General features: G+C 42.8%; 1 protein-coding gene across 1 annotated transcript in view; it reads right to left on the bottom strand.

Moving 5' to 3' along the window:
* Positions 1-21,827, bottom strand: part of LOC126455984 (uncharacterized) — a gene marked incomplete at its 3' end in the record, with an annotated part of 1,226,620 nt that overhangs the window by 615,557 nt on the left and 589,236 nt on the right. The window contains exons 21-22 of the mRNA XM_050091741.1: positions 14,286-14,312; positions 3,246-3,384 (exon numbers count right to left, since the gene is read on the bottom strand). Of these exons, the coding sequence (XP_049947698.1) occupies positions 3,246-3,384; positions 14,286-14,312 (166 nt within the window). The remainder of the gene's footprint in view (positions 1-3,245; positions 3,385-14,285; positions 14,313-21,827) is intronic.

Raw genomic sequence — 21,827 nt, 5'->3', positions numbered from 1 at the left:
AGGCTTCGTCAGTGTAGTCGCTAGCTACGTCGTCCGTACAACTGGGGCGAGTGCTAGTCCGTCTCTCGAGACCTGCCTTGTGGTGGCGCTCGGTCTGCGATCCCTGACAGTGGCGACACGCGGGTCCGACATGTACTAATGGACCGCGGCCGATTTAAAGGCTACCACCTAGCAAGTGTGGTGGCTGGCGGTGACACCACAAGTTCGTTCAGTTCAGTTCAGTTCGTTTGGCTTCGGGTACACTCAATTATTCAAGGAATGCAGCACTTTTCATGAATTTTATTTATTTTTTTATTTATGTCACCTTGTATTTAACTTAGATTGGCTTAAGTTACCGATACTTAGATAATTTAGACTGAAGGATCATCAGTTAAATCTATTTTGCAGCGAGATTAGCTGCTGGGCACGAAAACAAGCGGTGCGCAGCTCGACCCTACGACGATATCGAGATATATTTCAAACAGAATCGTGCATTTGCTAAGGTGTGTGTATGTATGTGTGTGTATGTATGTGTGTGTGTGTGTGTGTGTGTGTGTGTGTGTGAGAAGTATACCATATTAGACGGAGGGGGTGCGACAGTCGTTCTTCTAGTTCAATGGTTCAATTGGCTCTGAGCACTATGGGACTCAACTGCTGAGGTCATTAGTCCCCTAGAACTTAGAACTAGTTAAACCTAACTAACCTAAGGACATCACAAACATCCATGCCCGGGGCAGGATTCGAAGCTACGACCGTAGCGGTCTTGCGGTTCCAGACTGCAGAGCCTTTAACCGCACGGCCACTTCGGCCGGCGTTCTTCTAGTCATTGCACCAGGAAGGAGGTACACGGCTCGTGTTGTCTGTACTTCAACTATGCCTACACGGTCAGTACCGCGGTTTGATCGCGTCCGCATTGTTACTTTGTGCCAGAAAGGGCTGACAACAAGGGAAGTGTCCAGGTGTCTCGGAGTGAACCAAAGCGGTGTTCATCGGACATAGAGGAGATACAGGAACTGTCGATGACATGCCTCGCTCCGGCCGGCCGAGGGCTACTACTGCATTGGATTATGGCTCGGAGGAACCCTGATGGTAACGCCACTATGTTGAATAATGCTTTTCGCGCAGCCACAGGACGTCGTGTTACGACTCAAACTGTGCTCAGTAGGCTGCATGATGCGCAACTTCACTCCCGATATCTGTGGTGAGGTCCATCGTTGCAACCACGACACCATGCAGCGCGTTACTGATGGGCCCGACAAGTTGCTCATGGACCTCTCAGGATTGTCTCAAGAATGGTTCAAATGGCTATAAGCACTATGGGACATAACATCTGAGGTCATCAGTCCCCTAGACTTCGAACTACTTAAACCTAACTAACCTAAGAACATCACACACATTCATGCCCGAGGCAGGATTCGAACCTGCGATCGTAGCAGCAGCGCGGTTCTGGACTGAAGCGCCTAGAACCGCTCGGCCACAGCGGCCGGCTCAGGATTCGCATCACGTTCTCTTCACTGATGAGTGTCGCATATGCCTTCAACCAGACAATAGTTGCATACGTGTTTAGAGGCAACCCGGGCAGGCCGAACGCCTTTGACCCACTGTTCAGCGATTGCAGCAAGGTGGAGGTTTCCTGCTGTTTTGGGGGGGGGGGGGGGGAGATTATGGGGGGGCCGACGTACGCCACTGGTGATCGTGGAAGGCGCCGTAACGGCTTTACGATACGTGAATGCCATCCTCCGACCGATAGTGCAATCATATCGGCAGCATATTGGCGAGGCATTCGTCTTCACGAACGACAATTCGCGCCCCCATCACGCACATCTTGTGAATGACTTCCTTCAGAATAACGACATCGCTTGACCAGAGTGGCCAGCGTGTTCTCCAGACATGAACCCTATCGAACATCCCTGGGGTTGATTGAAAAGGGCTGTTTATGGACGACGTGACCCACCAACCACTCTGAGGGATCTACGCCGAATCGCCGTTGAGGCGTGGGACAATCTGGACGAACAGTGCCTTGATGAACTTGTGGATAGTATGCCACGACGAATACAGGCACGCATCAATGCAAGAGGACGTACTACTGGGTGTTAGAGGTACTGGTGTGTACAGCAATCTGGACCACCATCTTTGAAGGTCTCACTGTATGGTGGTACAACATGCAATGTGCGGTTTTCATGAGCAATAAAAAGGGCGGAAATGATGTTTATGTTGATCTCTATTCCAATTTTCTGTACAGGTTCCGGAACTCTAGGAACCGAGGTGATGCAAAAAACTCCACAATAATTTTTAATTATTGTCTATGGTAAGACTCACGCAATTGTAAAATTTTTTAAGTTTCCTTCCTTTTATCTATGAAAACAAAAATGTTTCAGTCTGAAAAACGGAGACTGTGCTAAACACCATAAAGGTTTCGTCAAAACCGAGGTAAGTGCCCATGAAAGAAATCGCAAGCATTTATCTGTTTTGTTGAAAATAAACATTTCACAGATACACTATCCCGTGGCTAAATTATTTTTAATCCTTCTTTTAATTTTATAGGGTGTAAAGCAATTTTAAGTGATTAACTATGCGAAATATGTTCTATTAGTTGCTTTCAAATACGACACCGACTGCTGCATATTCCTTTTCTTTTCAGCTGACAAGTTGTTTTTACATTGTTGGGACGAGAAACAAGGCTTTTTATTATCTCAATCGGTATGTTTTGTTGAAAATCTTGTAGGTATTCAGGTCTCCAATTTCGTTTGTTCTCGTTTTGACGTCACCAGGTGGATTTTTTTTTCCCATTTGGATCCAACTACATTTGGAAGTGTTTATTTTCGTTGTGTTACTACGTGGATTGACTGTTTTTTAAAATAAAAGGGTCCTCGGGCTAGTGCATAGTAACCACAAATGTGTTGTTAGGTGTCGCATTCTCCACAATTTTCACAAGGTCCATAGGTACCGCTACCTGACATTCTGACATTGTTGCAGAGTCTTACGATTTTCAATCTGGGCAAAATATTTGTCACATGTTGCAAACAAAAAGTTTTGTGGCACTTACTTGTGCTGTCATTGGGGCTTTATATGCACAGCTAGAAATGATCATAGCACTTCGTTCGCTTTTCAGGTGATTGGCAATAGCATAGCTTGTTTTTTTGGGACTAAAAATAAATAAATAAATTAGTACTTAGTCTGTAATTGATTTCTAATCGGTATATTTTTCATCCTTGACGTCTGCCTAGCGTCTGGGGAGTATAACAGACAGGGAAAGTCTTGCTTGCCTATGACGCTCTCCTCCTTGTCGACGGCGTCCGCGTCGCTACGCGCGCGCTCTGTCGGCTCCGCGGTGGACGAGTGCCGCCACACGGAACCCAGTCGTTTCGCGCCGAGCCGGCGCCTCGTGCGATCGCCGCTAGATGGCTCCGCCGTACCCGTGCTTGACGCCGACTGCCGGCCGACCGTCGACGTCGCGGCGGTGTTTTCTCCCGCCGTGCCGGACGAGGGCGCCACCGGCTCCGCGCTGTTGACATACGGGAGCAATTTGGTTAGCGCACATTTCCTGCAAACGTGATAGTAATTCTCCATCAGTCACTTATTTTATAAAGGCGCCTGAAAAAATTGCTACAACAGTGTACTGCGATATTTCTTCATACTAAAGCTTAAATTGACAGCTAATAAATTTTTTACGTTAGAGAAGCTAAATGTCTGCGCCAAGAACGCAAATATAAACTTTATTCTCGATAACAGGTTTCGGAGTCAATGCTACCATCTTCAGATCTGGAATGTATTAATAATGTGTTACTACATACAAAACAATTTGAATGCGTGGTGTCAGGTACAATATAACAGAAAAATTCATAAATACAACAACCTAGATGGAGAGATTACAGAATATTTCCTACAATAGCAGTACTCTATCTCATGAATTGGTAGCTACGTAACAGACCAGAAAACTGATGCATCGCCATGTCAGAATTAAAAACACAATATACACTGTTATTCACCGCATACGTGTGTCGTAAGCCACTCGCGACAGAGTACATCATTACAGCTAGGGCGCAGCTAGACCGATAATTGAAAAACCTGACAACTCGACCGACAGATGTCACTTGCGTAACATGTGTATTCTTCCTTACAATAATTTATGCGATTACGATGTGCTAGCTAAGCCTAACCACATGTTTACAAAATTATGTCAACATTTAATTAAGGCAGACTCTAAAAAACTTATTGATATGGTGTTCATTATTCAATGTACCTATGTAAAAGCTGACTGTGTATTTGGTGCAGTTATCCCACAATGATATACAATTGATTACTGAAGACGAGATTTAACTGTGTACAAAAACCACAGACTCACGCACGCAACCATTAAAATATTTAACTTTTTTGTTTTAAATTTAAAAATCTTAAAAAAAGCAGCGTTAAAAAATTTACAAGCTCGGCTTCTACGTTATAATTAAAATAGCAGTGTAAACTGTGGTTGCATCCGAAGTAGTGGCAATGTACTCGATAGTAACATAGAAGAAAATGAGGACGCAAAAAAAAGATGCGAAGAGTTTTACTCCTGATTTTCTAAGAGTTATTGGCTTTGTACGTGCGTCTGTGGATTTTGTAAACTGCTAAATCCTTGCGTCTCAAAATGAATAAACTAAAAAAAAAGAGTGCTTTGGCTAACTGGGTATGTAACATAACAGTGTATTTATTTGTGTTCGACATACGAACAACTGGCGTATTTTAACGAAATGAGGTATACGTATCACTTACTACTGGGAAAGAAACGTTGTGGGGATAGTAACCAACAACATTCCACTTGGTTGTCAGTGATAATGTGGAGAGAGAAGGGAGCAGCGAGAGATAGACAGACAGAGTGAGGCTGAGCATGGACGTAGATGTGGAGGAAAGAGGGAATGGACAGAGAAAGGCGGAGGGGAAATAGAGAGGGACGGCGTAGTGATGGCCAGAGGAGGGGGGAGGAGGTGACGGACAGAGAAAGGAAAGAGGAGGGGATGGACAGGAGAGTGGTCTGGGTGAGATGGACGTAGAGGGAGTGAAAAGGAGAGGCGGGAGCAGAAGGAGAACCCTACCATCAGCTCTTGTCAACTCAGATCTGAATTCGTATGACCAGGCCACGGTTTTCAGTCGTCTAGGCTCCAACCAATATGATCAGGAGCTCAGGAGAGGCGCTACAGGCGATGTTGCGATGTTAGCAAAGGCACTCGCGTCGGTCGTCTGCTGGCATAGCCAAATTTAGCCGCTCTGTCCTAACGGGCACGTTCGTCGTACTCTCCGCACTGATTTATGCTGTTACTTCAGACAGTGTTGCTTGTCTATTAGCACTGACAACTCTACGCAAACACCGCTGCTGTCGATGGTGAAAGCCTTCGGCCACTGCGTTGTACGTGGTGAGAAGTAATGCCTGAAATTTGAAATTCTCGTAACACTCTTGACACTGTGGGTCCCAGAGCACTGAATTCCCTAGCGATTTCAGAAATGGAATGTCCTACGCGTTTACCAATCCGCGTTCAAAGTCTGTTAATTCTCGGCTTGCGGCCATAATCACGTCGGAACCTTTTCACATAAATCGCCTAAGTACTAATGACTGCTCCGCCAATGCACTGTCCTTTTATACCTTGGGTGTGCGATAATACGACATCTGTATATATGCATACCGCTGTCCCATGACTTTTGTCTTCTTAGTGCAAGCTAGGATGCCTCTTAAGACTTTTTCAAATATATTAGAAGTTTCCTTGGGCTACACCTTAGGTTGGTTCTGTTACATGTGAAAATGAGTTGTGTTAAATTTGAGCTCAGTGGGATAAGGGGAAAAGGTGCCCCTGACGCCCGAAAATCGGAAAATTGCTAAGAATAAATCCGTCAGCTTCGAAAAGTATTACTTTTTTTGAGCAAATTCGTCCGTTACCGGCTGTAGGTAATTTGCTTACCTCAGTCTCTTTAATAGATTGCAGATCAGTCACGAAAAGGTAGGTGGAGACAGGGTGGAACGATCTAAGTCGGTCTCCTTTTACACTGCCCCCCTCCCCCCTCCAAATCTCCAGCAGTCTCTCACTTTCGAAGAAAGGTACCGAGAAGAATGTCTTAGTCTTTCGTTCGCTTATGGGAGAAAGTTTATTTGCTGGGGGACTACTTTCTTCAAAAAACTGGAAACAAATTATTGTGTGTCTTTTACAATTTGCGGGTGTGTCAAAGCGCCACACTACACATGCGTTACGATTTATTAGGAAAAAATGAATTCCGACACAAAAACTGGGAAACTGCATATCAAAATTAGAAGCTTTGCATCAACGACGGATGCAGTTACAAAAACTTGCTGGAAGAACTTCGGACATTCACAAGTGAAAAGAAACAGATTTTTTTCAAAAAAGTAATGGCATTTTTGACGTAGCGCTTGGCAATACTAAATATAAATGCATCTGAAAATAAAATAAATAAAAAAACCACTACTCATTCAGTGCTGATAATTTCTGTCACATTTCTCTCGTTTAACTGGGAATCATTCAAATAATTTTCCATCGTTTTTCCTCAAACTGACTTGCCGAATTGGTGGCGTAAATTTCAAGTACTGTTGACTCAGATTTAACTTGAGTTCGATGAAGTTCCCGGAACACTGACTGATAACAAAATGCCGTAGCCACAAGTACAAATTAGGACATTAGTCGATAATCACTGTAAAGCTTGTAGCTGCCTTTGATAGATGTAGGAAAATAAGGGAAGATTTCAGTTACATTACATCATTATCAAGCAGAGAATCCGAAACCAGATATTGCACTGGTAAGGCAAACCCAGGAGCAGATATAGACTCAGATCACAATATAGAAATGGTGAAGAGTAGACTGAAGTTTAAGAGACTAGTCAGGAAAAACAATGGGCAAAGACATGGGATTCGAATGTGTTAAGGAATAAAGAGATACGCTTGAAGTCCTGAGGCTGTAGATACTGCGATAATGAATAGGTTAGTGGGCAGTGTTCACTTGAAGAGGAAAGAACATCTCTAAAAAAGGAAGAAAAACATAGGTACAAAGAAGTAGCTGCGAAGTAACCCTGAGTAACAGAATAAACACTTACATTGAACAACGAAAGAAGAAAGTGCAGAAATGTTCAGGGAAATTATTCAAGAATACAGAAATACAAGTCATTTAGAAACGAATTAAATTGCAAGTGCAGGGAACCTAAGGCGAAACGTCTGAATGAAAAATGTGAAGAAATCGAAGAAGAAATGATTTTACGGGGGACTCTCTCAGCAGGTAGAAAATTCAAAAGATCCTAAGTAGAAATTAAAAGCAAAGGTGGTAACATTAACAGTGCAGTAGGAATTCCACTGTTAAATGCAGAGGAAAGAGCGAATAGCTGGATGGAGTACACTGAAGACCTCTTGGTGGGGAGGACTTACCTGATGTGGTAGAACAAGAAACAGGAGTCGATAGAGAAGAGATAGGGGATCTGGTATTAGAATCGGAATTTAAAAGAGCTTTGGAAGACTTATGATTAAATAAGGCGGATGGGATAGATTACATTCCATCGGAATTTCTGAAGTCATTGGAAGAAGTGGCAACAATACGATTATTCACGTTGGTGTGTAGAATGTATGAGACTGACGATATACCATCACATTTACGAATAAACATCATCCATATAATTCGAAAGACTGAAATAGCCTACATATGTGAAAATTATCGCACAGTCATCTTAACAGCTCAAGCATCCAGCTGCTCACAAGAATAATATACAGAAGTATAGCGGTGAGCACCACCTGATGGTATACAAAGCTTTTATTTTATTAAGTCGGTCAGTATATCTATATTTATTATATGGATGAAATCTGTAATTTTGACGCCTGTTTCCCTCTAAAGAATACTAATGTTTTTGTTTCAGAGACATGGCCTGAAGATAATTTATGATGAAATTGAGACTGGTTGTTATTTTGACGGTGTTTCTTAGTTTTTAATAAATCCTTGCGATCAAGACTGATTAGTATTTTAATTATGTATCAGATCGCTGTTAATTTTCAGGAATGTTTTCGAAAGTTATTAATTTTAGCTTCCCTTTCGAGTGGGAATAATTGTTCCAGTTGGTTCCCAAAAATCAACGTGGCATCTTTTTGAGAAAATGACGAAATCTGGAAATCTCCGCAGATATCAGTGGGTAAATCCCGGCATCTCCAGCTGCATGACGACAGTTTCAGGATCCTACAAATTTCTTGAGACACAGGAAGAGTCATTCATTGGCACTAACGAGATCATAATAAAACTGTCTATACGCACACGGATGAACATACATAGCACGATTTCACGAAGGGAGACTTTTTCAGAGTATCTAACAAAGTACAGTATTTACCTATATACACAACTGGCCAGTGAAATTGCTACACCCCGAAGATGACGTGCTACAGACGCGAAATTTAACCGACAGGAAGAAGATGCTGTGATATGCAAATATCAGCATTCACACAAGGTTGGCGCCGGTGGCGACACCTGCACCGTGCTGACATGAGGAAAGTTTCCAACCGATTTCTCATACACAAACAGCAGTTGACCGGTGTTGCCTGGTGAAACATTGTTGTGATGCCTCGTGTAAGGAGGAGAAATACGTACAATCACGTTTCCGACTTTGATAAAGGTCGGATTGTAGCCTATCGCGATTGAGGTTTATCGTATCGCGACATTGCTGCTCGCGTTGGTCAAGATCCAATAACTGCTACCAGAATATGGAATCGATGGGTTCAGGGGGGTAATAGGAAACGCGGTGCTGGATCCCAACGGCCTCGTATCACTAGCAGTGGAGATGACAGGCATCTTATCCGCATGGCTGTAACGGATCGTGCAGCCACGTCTCGATCCCTGAGTCAACAGATGGGGACGTTTGCAAGATAACAACCATCTGCACGAACAGTTCGACGACGTTTGCAGCAGCATGGACTATCAGCTCGGAGACCATGGCTGCGGTTACCCTTAACGCTGCATCACAGACAGGAGCACCTGGGATGGTGTACTCAACGACGAACCTGGGTGCACGAATTGCAAAATATAATTTTTTTCAGATGAATCCAGGTTCTGTTTACAGCATCATGATGGTCGCATCCGTGTTTGGCGACATCGCGGTGAACGCACATTGGAAGCGTGTGTTCGTCATCGTCATACTGGCGTATCATCCGGCGTGATGATATGGGGTGCCATTGGTTACACGTCTCGGTCACCTCTTGTTCGCATTGACGGCACTTTGAACAGTGGACATTACATTTCAGATGTGTTACGACCCGTGGCTCTACCTTCATTCGATCCCTGCGAAACCCTACATTTCAGCAGGATAATGCACGACCGCATGTCGCAGGTCCTGTACGGGCCTTTCTGGTACAGAAAATGTTCGACTGCTGCCCTAGCCAGCACACTCTGCAGATGTCTCACCAATTGAAAACGTCTGGTTAATGGTGGCCGAGCAACTGGCTCGTCACAATAAGCCAGTCACTACTGTTGATGAACTGTGGTATCGTGTTGAATCTGCATGGGCAGCTGTACCTGTACACGCCATCCAAGCTCTGTTTGACTCAGTGTCCAGGTGTATCAAGGCCGTTATTACGGCCCCAGAGGTGGTTGTTCTGGGTACTGATTTCTCAGGATCTATGTACCCAAATTGCGTGAAAATGTAATCACGTGTCATTTCTAGTATAATATATTTGTCCAATGAATACCCGTTTATCATCTGCATTTCTTCTTGGTGAAGCAATTTTAATGGCTAGTAGTGTAGCTTAGCCTCTGTCATTGAACACCTTCAGGTTACCCTACAAATTCTCCTTTCGTGGAGAAGGCAGTATTATTTTTTGTACAATTATTTTTAAACTTCACGTGCAAATTTATGAGATATTTAAGTTCAATATCGTGTTGGGTAACTTGGCTGCTGAGCCGTGTCGACTCGTTTTGTGTTCTTACATCTTTGCTTGCTGGTCCAATCCCTCTGTCCAGTCGCCGGGAGGCGCTTCGGTCGCCTGTTAGTTGACTGGTTGTAGTTTCTTGCAGCGGGCTGTTAACCACATGGGCAGGAGTCGGTCACTGTCGGTGAGAGAGACACAAGAGGAACATGTCACGTACGGTAAGCTGTGCACGGAGCTTGCGGGCACACGAGTGTCTAAAGGGCGGGCGCACACGGGAGACTTTTTGTCGCGCAATTGTCTCGTCTTTTCCACAGAGTCTGTACGATCATATGTAAGAGTGCACACGGAGTGATGCGACAGCGACACAACTTTTCAGTTGCTCTGGGTGCCGACAGATGGGCGACGCAACTGTCTCCCCTCCCACAGGTTACACGAGCGCGCGCACACGGGCGGCATTGTAGCTGCCGTCTCTGTTGTAAGCAATTGGAAACTTTGAAGTTCGTAAAATGGCTGTTGTGAGGGATGAAGACATCGATAGTGAATTGCTCATAAATGAAGTAGACAAGAAGCCTGCATTGTTCAATAAAACTTTAGAAGATTATTCTGACACTGATTTGAAAAGCAAACTATGGGGAGAAGTGTGTGTAAACGTATGGAGTATGATCTAGGGGCAACTCTCTCTCTCTCTCTCTCTCTCTCTCTAAAAAAAGTCTGGTAAGTTTTTATTTTACAAAGTTGCTTTTGTTGACATATTTTTAACATTGTTAATCTATTACACTTCTTAATAATGTTTTGAGGATAGAACAAGGAAGTTTTTCAGTGTTGTTGGGTCCTAGTGAAATCAGAGTCCATCGTACTGCAGTCGACATTCATAAGCCATATCTGTAAAGTTGATTACATCTTTTCCGAGCAAAAAATTGTTGAGCACACAACATACTTTGATTATTATATCGCATAAATCGATGGTAACATCAAGAGGTGTATGGTAAATACATCATTTGTTCACCAGCATGCCAAGCGTGCATTCAACCATACGACGAGTAGTTGCATGCCTATGGTTGAAAATTTTCTTTACTGGGGTTAGCGTTTTTTTAGCAAATGAGGGCAAAATTTGCCTCGATAAACCAAAAGCATCATCAGCAACCAAACAAAAAGGCATTGGCTCGCCTTCTGGATTATTAGGCAATGTTAGGTCGTTCGGTATGTTCGGTAGGTTACTTTGCTGCTTTTTGCCCATATTCGAATTATTAAAAACTGAGGAATCACCTGCTGCTCCATTTGCACTAATATCTATGAAGACAAATTGATATTCAACATCGACCCATGCCATCAACAGCAAAGAAAAGATTTTTTTATAATTAAAATATTCTGAGCCAGAACTTTGAGGTTGTGTTATTCGAATATGTTTTACATCTACAGCACCTATGTTGCTGGGGAAATGGGTGATTTTCGAGAATTGTTCAGCAATGTGCAGCCACTCTTCTTCACATTTCTCTGGCATAACCATAGGTTGCAAAACATTCCATATTTCAGTGCATGTTGCTTTCACTATTTTGCGGATTGTGCTAGCACCAATCAAGTACTTGTATGAAAGATCGTTGAAACTTGATCCAGTTGCTAGATAACTGAAAAGAAGTTATAATAATTTATGAAGTTTCGTAAATGATTTAAGGTAATTTAATTATAACAGTTTTCATTTTTATTTCATGAAAATAAATTAAACTCTACAACAATGTCAAGTGTTTCAGTTTATTGCCTTTGTTTCCTAGTAACGCTGGTACAACGAAAATGGAAAAATCTAAGGACATGCTTTGCAAGAGAGTTGGGTGAGCAAAAATCTGCCAAGTTAGGCCAACCAGCCGGAATGCGCCGAAACTACAAATTTTACTATCAATGTTTATTTCTTCTACCAACCGTAGAAGTACGTGAAACAAGTGCATATGCTGAACTAGTAGTGAGCGATGAGAAACCTGAGGAAACAGAGAACGTTCAAAGGCCATCCATTGATCGTTCTCTACAAACCTCCCACAATCCAAATTAGAAGAAGAAGATGAGTTATGAAGAAACTTTACTCGATATACTTCGAGAGTAGAAAGAAGCTGCTTCGACAGTGGATGAGCCTGCAACACATTTTGCATTCTCTCTTGTACCTACGCTGAAAGCAATACCCACACACCGACTGATCGTTGCACAAATTGAGATTCTTCAGATAATACGACGTTTCCAGAACACGTGTCTACCAAATGACACACGTGATAGTTTCAGTGGCGGAGTTCTGTATTCTAACTTCTCCACCACTCCTGGAGTGTTTACTGCAACATCTGTGTCTGACAAGCTAATATTGACCGAAAGATGGAGAAAGGAAGATGGATGTGGGCAGAACGCTTCATCAGGATGGCAGAGGGGAGACTACCACTAGTATTATCCGTTGACAGAAGAAGCAGCCGAGGAAGGCCGTGGACTAGAGAGAACGGTAATAAGCCCACTGGGCAAAATGTCACCCCAGTCACACATGAATCGCAAAGTTTTTGCAGATGACGCAGCGATCGAGTCGCAAAAGGCACTAGCGATTAGCGGAACACTTGCTTATATTCCAAGTGGACATGTGGACATTGTACTTAAACGTGACAGAGTGACAAAAAGGGGCAATCGTGTTTGGCCTTAAAAAAAAAATGTGGATGAAGTTGCGCGATTTTCTGGTGCTTCGCGGCGGACTCTTCAGCGTGTCTCCAAGTACTGGTGTAACAAACGTGGTCACGAAACACGACGTTAGGATCGTGGTCGGGAAAAAATATTGACTACGAGACGTGTTCTACGGCTTGTGAGTCCAAACCCAACAGGAATTACCGCAGGCAGTGAGTGAAGATCTATTCGAACCTGCTAGCGAGAGAACATTGTGACAGGAACTGAATACTGTGAACATTAAGTTGGTCACCTCACAAGAGACCGTTTGCTCACACAGGCACATAAAAACGATAACAGCAAAGTTCATCGGAATGTAAGAATATGCGTCTGATTTTCTGAGCACTCCTCTACTCCCACACCCTGTTACATCTCGATTATCCTGCAAAATCGCCAGACTTGAACCCCACAGAAATGAATGAGGCACGTTGGAACAGCGGGTAAAACGATGTCGTCAGCATCATCGCAATTTGGTGGATATTGTGATCAGATCCTCAGCGAGTGGCTAAACCTGGAGGCGACGTAAGTGGACAATCTTGCGGACTCACTTCGGAACCGACTCCAGGTGTCTAACGAGTCCAAGGGTGGAATTACACAGTATTAAATGTGTTTGTAGTGATTTCTATTGGGCTGACTAAATTTTTTCCCGGTGGGCCTACCAACGAGGAGGTGATGGACCTGAGGAAAGGAGAATGGACTACCAAAGTCAGGAACTGATATAACTGGTGAACGAATGTAGAGAACTCTTATGTTCTCCAAGGCCAAAGCGACAGTGAAGACGAAGAAGAATAATCGAAAGTAACATACACAAGCAATTAATTTATTTTATTAACTGTTACTGATCCCTTGCCTACAGAGTGTCAGCTGTCTGTCTGAGGTGGGATCTCTACACGTGAACTATCTGGAAAGAGCAATCACGACTGCGGCGGTTAATTCAGAAGTCCCTACTTCGGACAGCATAAATAAAGAACGCAGCAAAAGAATTAAAGAATGGAAATGTGCACATACAACGCGAAACTTTATTTGATGGAAGAGTCTGCATCTTCTTGTGTAACGGCAAGAACCAAACCATCTGCCATAATAACGTACTGGAGGCAGAGGTCCAGCGTAGGAAACTCATCCAGTGTGGAATACAGTGGCAAAAGCTTGTAAACGCACATGTGCTATCCTGATAAGCCCTCTGCCAAAATTGTTGTCAGTTGACATAAGGAAGTGGAAAAGCTCAAAACTCCAAAATCGTCTCCACTCACAGGTGAAGAATGATCTCGAACAGAAGCAGGAGGAAGAGAACGAAAAACTAAGGATAGCAATAAAACAGAAAACCGGATCCTCTAGAAAGCTAATGAAATTATCGTAAATTACTATCGGCCGTAAAATCAAGGTTACATCTACATCGCCAGCTAAATCTACATGATTACACTGCAGTTCGCAATTAACTGCGCTGGCAGAGGGTTCATCGAATCACCCTCAAGCTATTTCTCTGCCGTTTCTCTCTTAAGAAACGAACACTTAAAGCTTTGCGTGCGAGCTGTGATTTCTCTTACTATCACAATCGTTTATTCCTATGTAGGTGAATGCCAACAAAATATTTTCATCTTCTGAGAAAATAGTTGGTGATCGCAATGTCATGAGGAGATCCTGCCGCATCGAAAAAGCCTTTCTTTTAATGATTGCCATCACAATTAGCGAATCATATCTGTGGTATAATCTCTCCTATTTCGCGACTATCCAAAACGAGCTTCCTTCCTTGAACTGTTTCGATGTTCTCCGTCACCCCTTTCTGATCCGGATCCCACACCGCACAGCAGTACTCCAGAAGAGGGCGGACATGCGTAGTCTAAGCAGTCTCTTTAGCAGACCTGTTGCATTTTATAAGTGCTGTGCCAATAAATCGCAATCTCTGGTTTGCTTATCTATCTGGGCGTTACAATTTAAGTTATTTGTAATTCCTAAGTATTTAGTTCAATTTACAGCTTTTAGGTTCGTGAGATTCATCGGGTAACCGAAATTTAGAGGATTCCTTTTCGTACTTTTTTGGAGCTGTTTGGCCTGCAGGTGCAAGTCTTTCTATTTGGCACTATTTTGGCGATAAAGATGACATAAAAAATCTTAGGATAACAAAACCACTGAGTCCTCAAGCAAAGAAATATCGGATCCGGCCGGGAATCAAACCTGGGACCCTGTGATGTAGGGGAATGACTCTAAGGACCTGTGGATCTAAAACAGAATGAGCCTGATTTTCCACATAGAAAAGTGTTCATAGCTCCTCAGGAAAATGATTACGAAAGAAAAGAAGTACACTTGCCCATGGTGTAGATGTTATTTTGTTGGTGACTAGATACAGTCCGATAAATGTAAAGAATGGTGCTGTAACAACTGTGCTCATTATGAAAGCCTATGATGTTATCTGCGTGACCACTGATGAAGAATTTTGTATTTGAACTCTTATCCGACTATATACGTACTCAAGCATTACTAGAGGAATGTCATCTTTTTTTAAGTACAAAATTATTTCAAACTGAACGTAAACAGTCTTGACCGAAGGAATTTTTTTTTTTTACTTTTTCTTTAGCTCTGTTACCGTTCGTGGAGTCGTAACGCTTGCTTCGTTCACCGCCACCGCCTACTATCATGGTATGAAGTCTGAAGATGATCTAAAACAGACCAAAACTGGTAACCTCAAAAGGGAAAAAAATTTCTTACGGTCGAGACTGTTTATGTTAATCTTAAAGTATTAAAAAAACCGCTGTTCTCCAAGAGAAATGTTCTAAGAAATTACTATTTCAAAGAAATTTTCTTGCGAATGTGCGCTCTTTTATTAAAGGAATATTTCAAGTTGTCAAAGATAAACGTAATGAAACGTGTATGAACTGTAAATTCAGACCAACTATATTAGAGAAACGAATCGGAGGAATTATATTTTCATACGTTTTACGAAAAAAGCGAGGAGCGAAGCTTCTCTCAGAAAATTGAACCTCTCTTCTCCTCTTGTCTACAGCGAACTGAGCAGACGTATTTTGCTTGTCTCTGTAGTTCATACAGATTTGATTTGTAATTAAATATGTTAAAAAAGAATTACATTATTGTTTTCAATTATAAATAAAGTTTCTCCTCGCAGTTATTAAGTTGTACGTGAATTGCGGTTTTGTAATATTTGTTTCAGAAAAGCTGTCTGGAACCGCGAGCTCAGCAGATCATGGTAAAGAGACGCAATGTGCCCTATGGATTTCGTGTTCAGCCATTGATTTCATTGTGCTGTAAGCAAAACACGTCCCTGAGATTATTTGCAGATCATTTAATAGAGACTTGCGATCTTTTTGGGCAAGGGAATCTTACGTATGATCTGGCCATTGTCTACGAATTGTGATCTGCTGCTCTCGCTTCTCTCAGATACAGGCCCCATAGAACTGATGGTGGTGTTAAATTAGTATGGCTGGTAAATAGTAAAAGCTTCAGGAGCCAGTTTCACTTTGAAATCATTGCATTCTTTTTAGATTTGTATAGATGCAGTAGGAAGAAAGCGTGCCACCATCAACAATGACTATTGTTTCATTCCTCAATAAGAGAGAAATTGCATTAGTTTGACAACTTAATTTTTACAAATTTTGCTACTTTATTCAAATACCAGGTTAAAACGCGTCATTATTCTTTCCCGCATGTGTGGGTTAACGTACAAAGTTAATGCTTTTTGGACTCTTGTTCTTGTGTATGTGTTAACAGTAAAAAATGCATTATCTTTACAACGATTTAACATATAGGATTAAGCAGATATTCACATTTTCTTCTTAATTGCGTACCCTTAACCGAAACTCTAACACTACGGTAGTTTTGCGTATAATGGTGATGGCTGAGCTGGGATTCCGCCTGCCATACGCATCTGGCCGGCTACCTGGCTGTCACGTGGACAGCGTCCCACGTGCCTGCCCGTATTCACCTCTGTGTAGAACGGTCGATAAAATTATCGCACATGTGCGCTCTCTATTGTGTGAACTAATCCGTGTTGTTGTGCTGACAGATCTCATTCATCCAGGCGGATACAATTCTGTTAACGCGGAATTCCGAACTAATCGCATTAAACCTCGCATTTTGTGTTTCTCGTCGGAATTAAATATGCTACTTTTTACCAACTCCCCGACGAATGACATCTGCGTTGTTTGGAAGCGATAATAATTTGATGAACTAAACACGTCAGATACTGATAGAAAGGACATGTTCTGTTACACAGTATAATTCTTCTGAACTTTTTTTTAGTTATCAGTCTTATGATATGATGTGGTCCGCCACGAATTCCTCACCTGTGCCAACCTTAACACATCAGAGCGGTTCTTGCAACCGACATCCTCAATTATCTGCTGAATGTATTCCCATTTCTGCCTTCTCCTACAATTTTTACCCTCTACAGCTCCTTTAAATACTACTTGACTTTTCTTCTCGTCAGTGTTTTCCGTATATTCCTTTCCTCGCCGATTCTGCGAAGAATCTCCTCATTCCTTACCTTACCAGTCCACCTAATTTTCAACATTCTTCGATAGTACCACATCTCAAATGCTTCGATTCTCTTCTGTTGTGGTTTTCCCACAGTCAATGTTCCACCACCTTGTTGATGCTGTGCTTCAAACATACATTCTCAGAAATTTCTTCCTCATATTAAGGCCTATGTTCGATACTAGTAGACTTCTCTTGGCGAGGAATGCCCTTTACCAGTGGTAGTCAGCTTTTTACGTCCTCCTTTCTCCGTCCACCACGTGCTATTTTGCTTCAAAGGTAGCAGTATTTCTTACCTTCGTCTACTTCGTGATCCCCAATTTTGATGTTCAGTTCCTCGCTGTTCTCATTTCTACTAATTCCATTAGTTTCGTCTTTCTTCGATTTACTGTCGATCCATATTCTATTTTCATTACACTGATCATTCTATTCAACACATCCTGTAATTCTTCCTCACTTTCACTGAAAATTGCAATTCATCAGCGAATCTTAGCACTGATATCCCTTAAATTTGAATTTTGCAGCTTCTTTTTTAATTTCCATCATTGCTTCTTCAATGAGTACACTGTTTCCGATAAGTCACTCCTTAAACAGTTATAATTTCTTTATGAATTTATTTTCTTAGAAATGCTTTTGTTAGAAACAGCACTCCTTGAGGTTGTGTTTAATGTTATTCTTTCTCCTGTTTCAGTTGGGTTATGGCGCCTGTGTTGACTGCGGAATAACGACCAAAATAGCGGCTCGTTATGAGGTCTGGGGATCTGTGGTGCGAGTATGAAGATAGTGGAAGGCTGAACGAGGGATCCATGCAACACTGAATGCAAAAACTGTTAAAAATTACCATTCCAAATTACTAAGAACAGGGTGTGTCGCCGATGGAAGAAGATTAGGTAGCCCATCAACATTCGAGGACACCAGAGAATGTTGACAGAAGTTGTTTATCACGTTACGCAGGTGCAACGATTCATAAGAAAGGTCTCACTTTGACACCGTGGAATCCACATTATGTGCAGCAGTTGTTTCATGGTGACTGTGAGTGATTGGAGAAATTTTCTATGTTTTTAATGACATTTGTTCCGAAAATTTTGAGAATATCCTTCTGTGGACTGATGCGCCAGTTTTTCACGTGGGGGGATTAGTACAGATACATAACTGCCGTTATTGGGCAGCCGTAACCCCACACGAATGTGTTGGAAAAGCACAGGGGCGTCTGAAAGTGAGACTATGGTGTGGCATCACGTCATCAGAAGTTGTTGGCCCGTTCTTTCTGCGGAACACAATGAGTGGCGAAAGATACCTGGAAATTCTGCAAGATCGTATAGCACCAGTAATTTCACTATGGAACAACCCTCAGCTTCACTTCATGCAGGACGGAGCACCTGCACATTTTGAAAATGATATCCGCGAGTCGATGCGTCACACAGTTTTAACCTGCCAGGAAGTTCCTTATCAGCACACACTCAGCTGCAGAGTGAAAATCTCATTCTGGATGCGTCATCATTTGCCAGAGCGTTGCACTGATAGAGGCGGTGCACAGGAACGGCACTTGCTTAGCACGGCTGGAGTTCTGCCACACGGATGCTGGATATTCAGCAGCGGAGAAGCATAAGGACAATGCAGATGTGCGAAGAACATCTGGTTGTGCGCCCCAACTGTTCCTTGTCAGTTTCCGAATGATGTTGTTCCTAGCAGATACTTTCATTTTGTTTGTCCTTGCAGTGGACTTTGAAGATGAGGGAATGGTCTAGCTTTACTCCCAGGTATTTTGGGGTATCGCTGTTGGTCAGTTGTCGTCCTCTGCAGGTTATGTTTAGGTTCCTTCTAGCCTCTTGGAAAATGGTCAGTCCTTGACTTCAGTTACCAGTTTTATATGGATGTAGGTTGTAATAGCATCCAAAAATTATGCACTACCCTGTGGCCTGATGGAATGAGACACAACTAAAGACAATCCTGCCCTTGAATAGAGGAGTTGATTTAGATGCTGAGCTAGAGGAGTAGGGTATGTGTCTGTTGCAGGCTTCACCGTCTCCCTTCTTTCTGCTCATCTGAATGAACTATGCTATACAGACTCTTAGTTAACAAACGTCTTCTACTGCACCATTCCCGGTTCCGGTCATACAAAATGGTATTTTCAGGGCTTAAAAATTTCTATAAAAGCATCAGACAATCTGAATGCGTGGCGCACTAGGTCGCCAGGACGTTTGCAGTACTTTGATAACAGCGCAACAGCTTTGTCACTAATTACTGTAACGGTTGTGTTATGTCGCTACCAAAGTTTTCTGCTGTTGAAAACAATAGCTCTTTGGCTGATTGTTATTCCTCTGAGCAGTAATGAATATAAGTCGTTCCATCTCTGAAGCTGCGTAATTTGCACAGCGCTGTCGAAACTTGCTTCAGTTCAAGCGTTTGAAAATCTGTTAACTGCTGAAATTACGGTATCACAAATAAAGGTTGTATATGAAACGAGTTGTGGAACCACGTTGTCATTCGGAAAATGCTTAGTGGCCAAGGACCCGGAAGGAAAAAAATTAACTATATGACACTTTAAAATCGTCTGATGGAGGCTTCATAAGACATAATCGCACCGTTGTATGACCCGATGCTGTAAGAATAGAATAAAACAATTTAGTTTTTAAGGCGATCCTTGTGTTTCCCTTATGAAACAGACGGCATAAACGTACTAATACTTTGCAAGAGCCGGCCGAAGTGGCCGTGCGGTTAAAGGCGCTGCAGTCTGGAACCGCAAGACCTCTACGGTCGCAGGTTCGAATCCTGCCTCGGGCATGGATGTTTGTGATGTCCTTAGGTTAGTTGGGTTTAACTAGTTCTAAGTTCTAGGGGACTAATGACCTCAGCAGTTGAGTCCCATAGTGCTCAGAGCCATTTGAACCATTGAACTTTGCAAGTTTACAGTAGTGAGGGATAATTATATTGTTTCCAAAGCTTACTATCTCCGTGTGGGACTAACTTCAACTTGTGATCCAACCTCCCATCTTTTCGAGTACAGTAATGAATATGCACGCTCTATGAGGTTACGGCAGTAGATCATATTGGAAGCACCGCTGACAAACCGTGGGCATTAATAACGCTGTAGCAGCGCCGTCAATTGTGAGGTTCAGACAAGGAGCGTGCATTAAATTGCTCATAATATATTTTTTTCTGAAATCAGGTTGATTTTATTCAGGATTTCGGTACACCATACTATTTCCCACACTTTGGCTACAGATCCCTGTCTTTCAGCATAATCTCCGTACGACCTCACGCCACCTTACTACTCGATATCGGAGCCAATGTCTTGCTGGAACAATAACCTCCCCATCATCGACGTACTGCTCGTAACTCGCAAAAAATTTCCGCACGGATGGTCCTTCGTTGCTCTTTACGGTCTTCTGTTGGGCACACACCTTTGAGCACCTCACCTGATGTACGTGTCATTTACCGCTACTAACATAGAAGTGCAATTGTGCGGCGAGGTATTGAATTCCGATCCCTCGATCACCTCGAATAAGAGAGTCTGCCGTTCCAACAATGCAGGAATCACAGCTGTGTGTGGCCAGCCGGCACCCGGAAGATGAAACAGTTTTCCCCGGCCATGTTGCGATGATGACAGATGACTCGGCCAACGACTCACCGTGCTTTTTTTCACTACCAGGTCTCCGCAGACATACTGCAAGCGCCTATGAAAGCGCCTATGAGCATCTGCGATGCACTAATTTTTCGGCAAAAGCTCGCTGGTTCGAAAGTACCTTCGTTACAGACGTGTTTTTGATTTCTGTGAATAGCCCCGCCACCTCATGAAATCATAGGGGCTGAAGCACGATTATTCCACGAAGTCGCAACATGTTCTCCATATTTTCAACCGAAACTGACAGAGGAAAATGTGTGTCGCATTACTTACTGAACGCCCTTTATAGTATCGACCACCAGGCGGTCATTGGTTTCGTCGTTCCTCTATTCTCTCACGGTCTATGACCGTCCATTTAATTTTCAACGCTATTTTGAAGTATTTGTCCCTGTCACTCCGTTTCTATTTTTCAGTGGATGTTTTAACAATTGCGTTAATGCGTCCAATAATTACATTCCTAACATCGCTAACGAATGGACGAAATGGCTCTGCCTCGCTATCGAATTACTTACAACAGGAACGGATGCCACTCAAGTCAAATTATTGTACTCTCGTTAGCGAAGCGCTGATGCTTCTACTGTTTGATTTCAAGTCGGCCGCATACATTGCAAGTGTGCCACTTTGATGATAATGCTCGTTTCAGGTGCGTCCTTGGTTCGTTTCCTCTGAAGTATAGTAATACTAATTAAACCGAAACACTTGCAATAAAACATTAATTGTTTCAGTGTGCGTACGAAGTGTTTAGCACCGTACCGTGTACAGAATAGGCATATCGACGCACTTCGCAGGGTAAACCCTCTGTAGCAGTAGATACATAGTTTTACGTACTAATGTGGAAATTAAATCTCGTCTACGCATGCAATTCTCTCGGATTAACTCCTCAATTGCTGCATATCTTTGAAGAATGTGGAACAGTTTGCTTTTGTTCCGTGATTGATAACTTTCTGCAGTGTCGTATTACATGTGATTAGTTTTCTATTCCTCCTTCTCTGAAAATGGCACAACAAACCGTGTGTTGAAATCGCGAGGATGCAGATTGCAGTACCAGTACAGAAATACTTTCATCGCTGTTATTTGTCCGCAGCTCGTGGTCTGGTGGACAGCGTTGCTGCCGCTGGATCACGGGGTCCCGGCTTCGATTCCCGGCAGGGTTGGGGATTTTTTTCTGCCCGGGGATTGGGTGTT

Source organism: Schistocerca serialis, chromosome 2 (genome assembly GCF_023864345.2).
Source record: "Schistocerca serialis cubense isolate TAMUIC-IGC-003099 chromosome 2, iqSchSeri2.2, whole genome shotgun sequence".
NCBI lineage: Eukaryota > Metazoa > Arthropoda > Insecta > Orthoptera > Acrididae > Schistocerca > Schistocerca serialis.
This window is presented reverse-complemented; position numbering and strand designations above follow the sequence as displayed.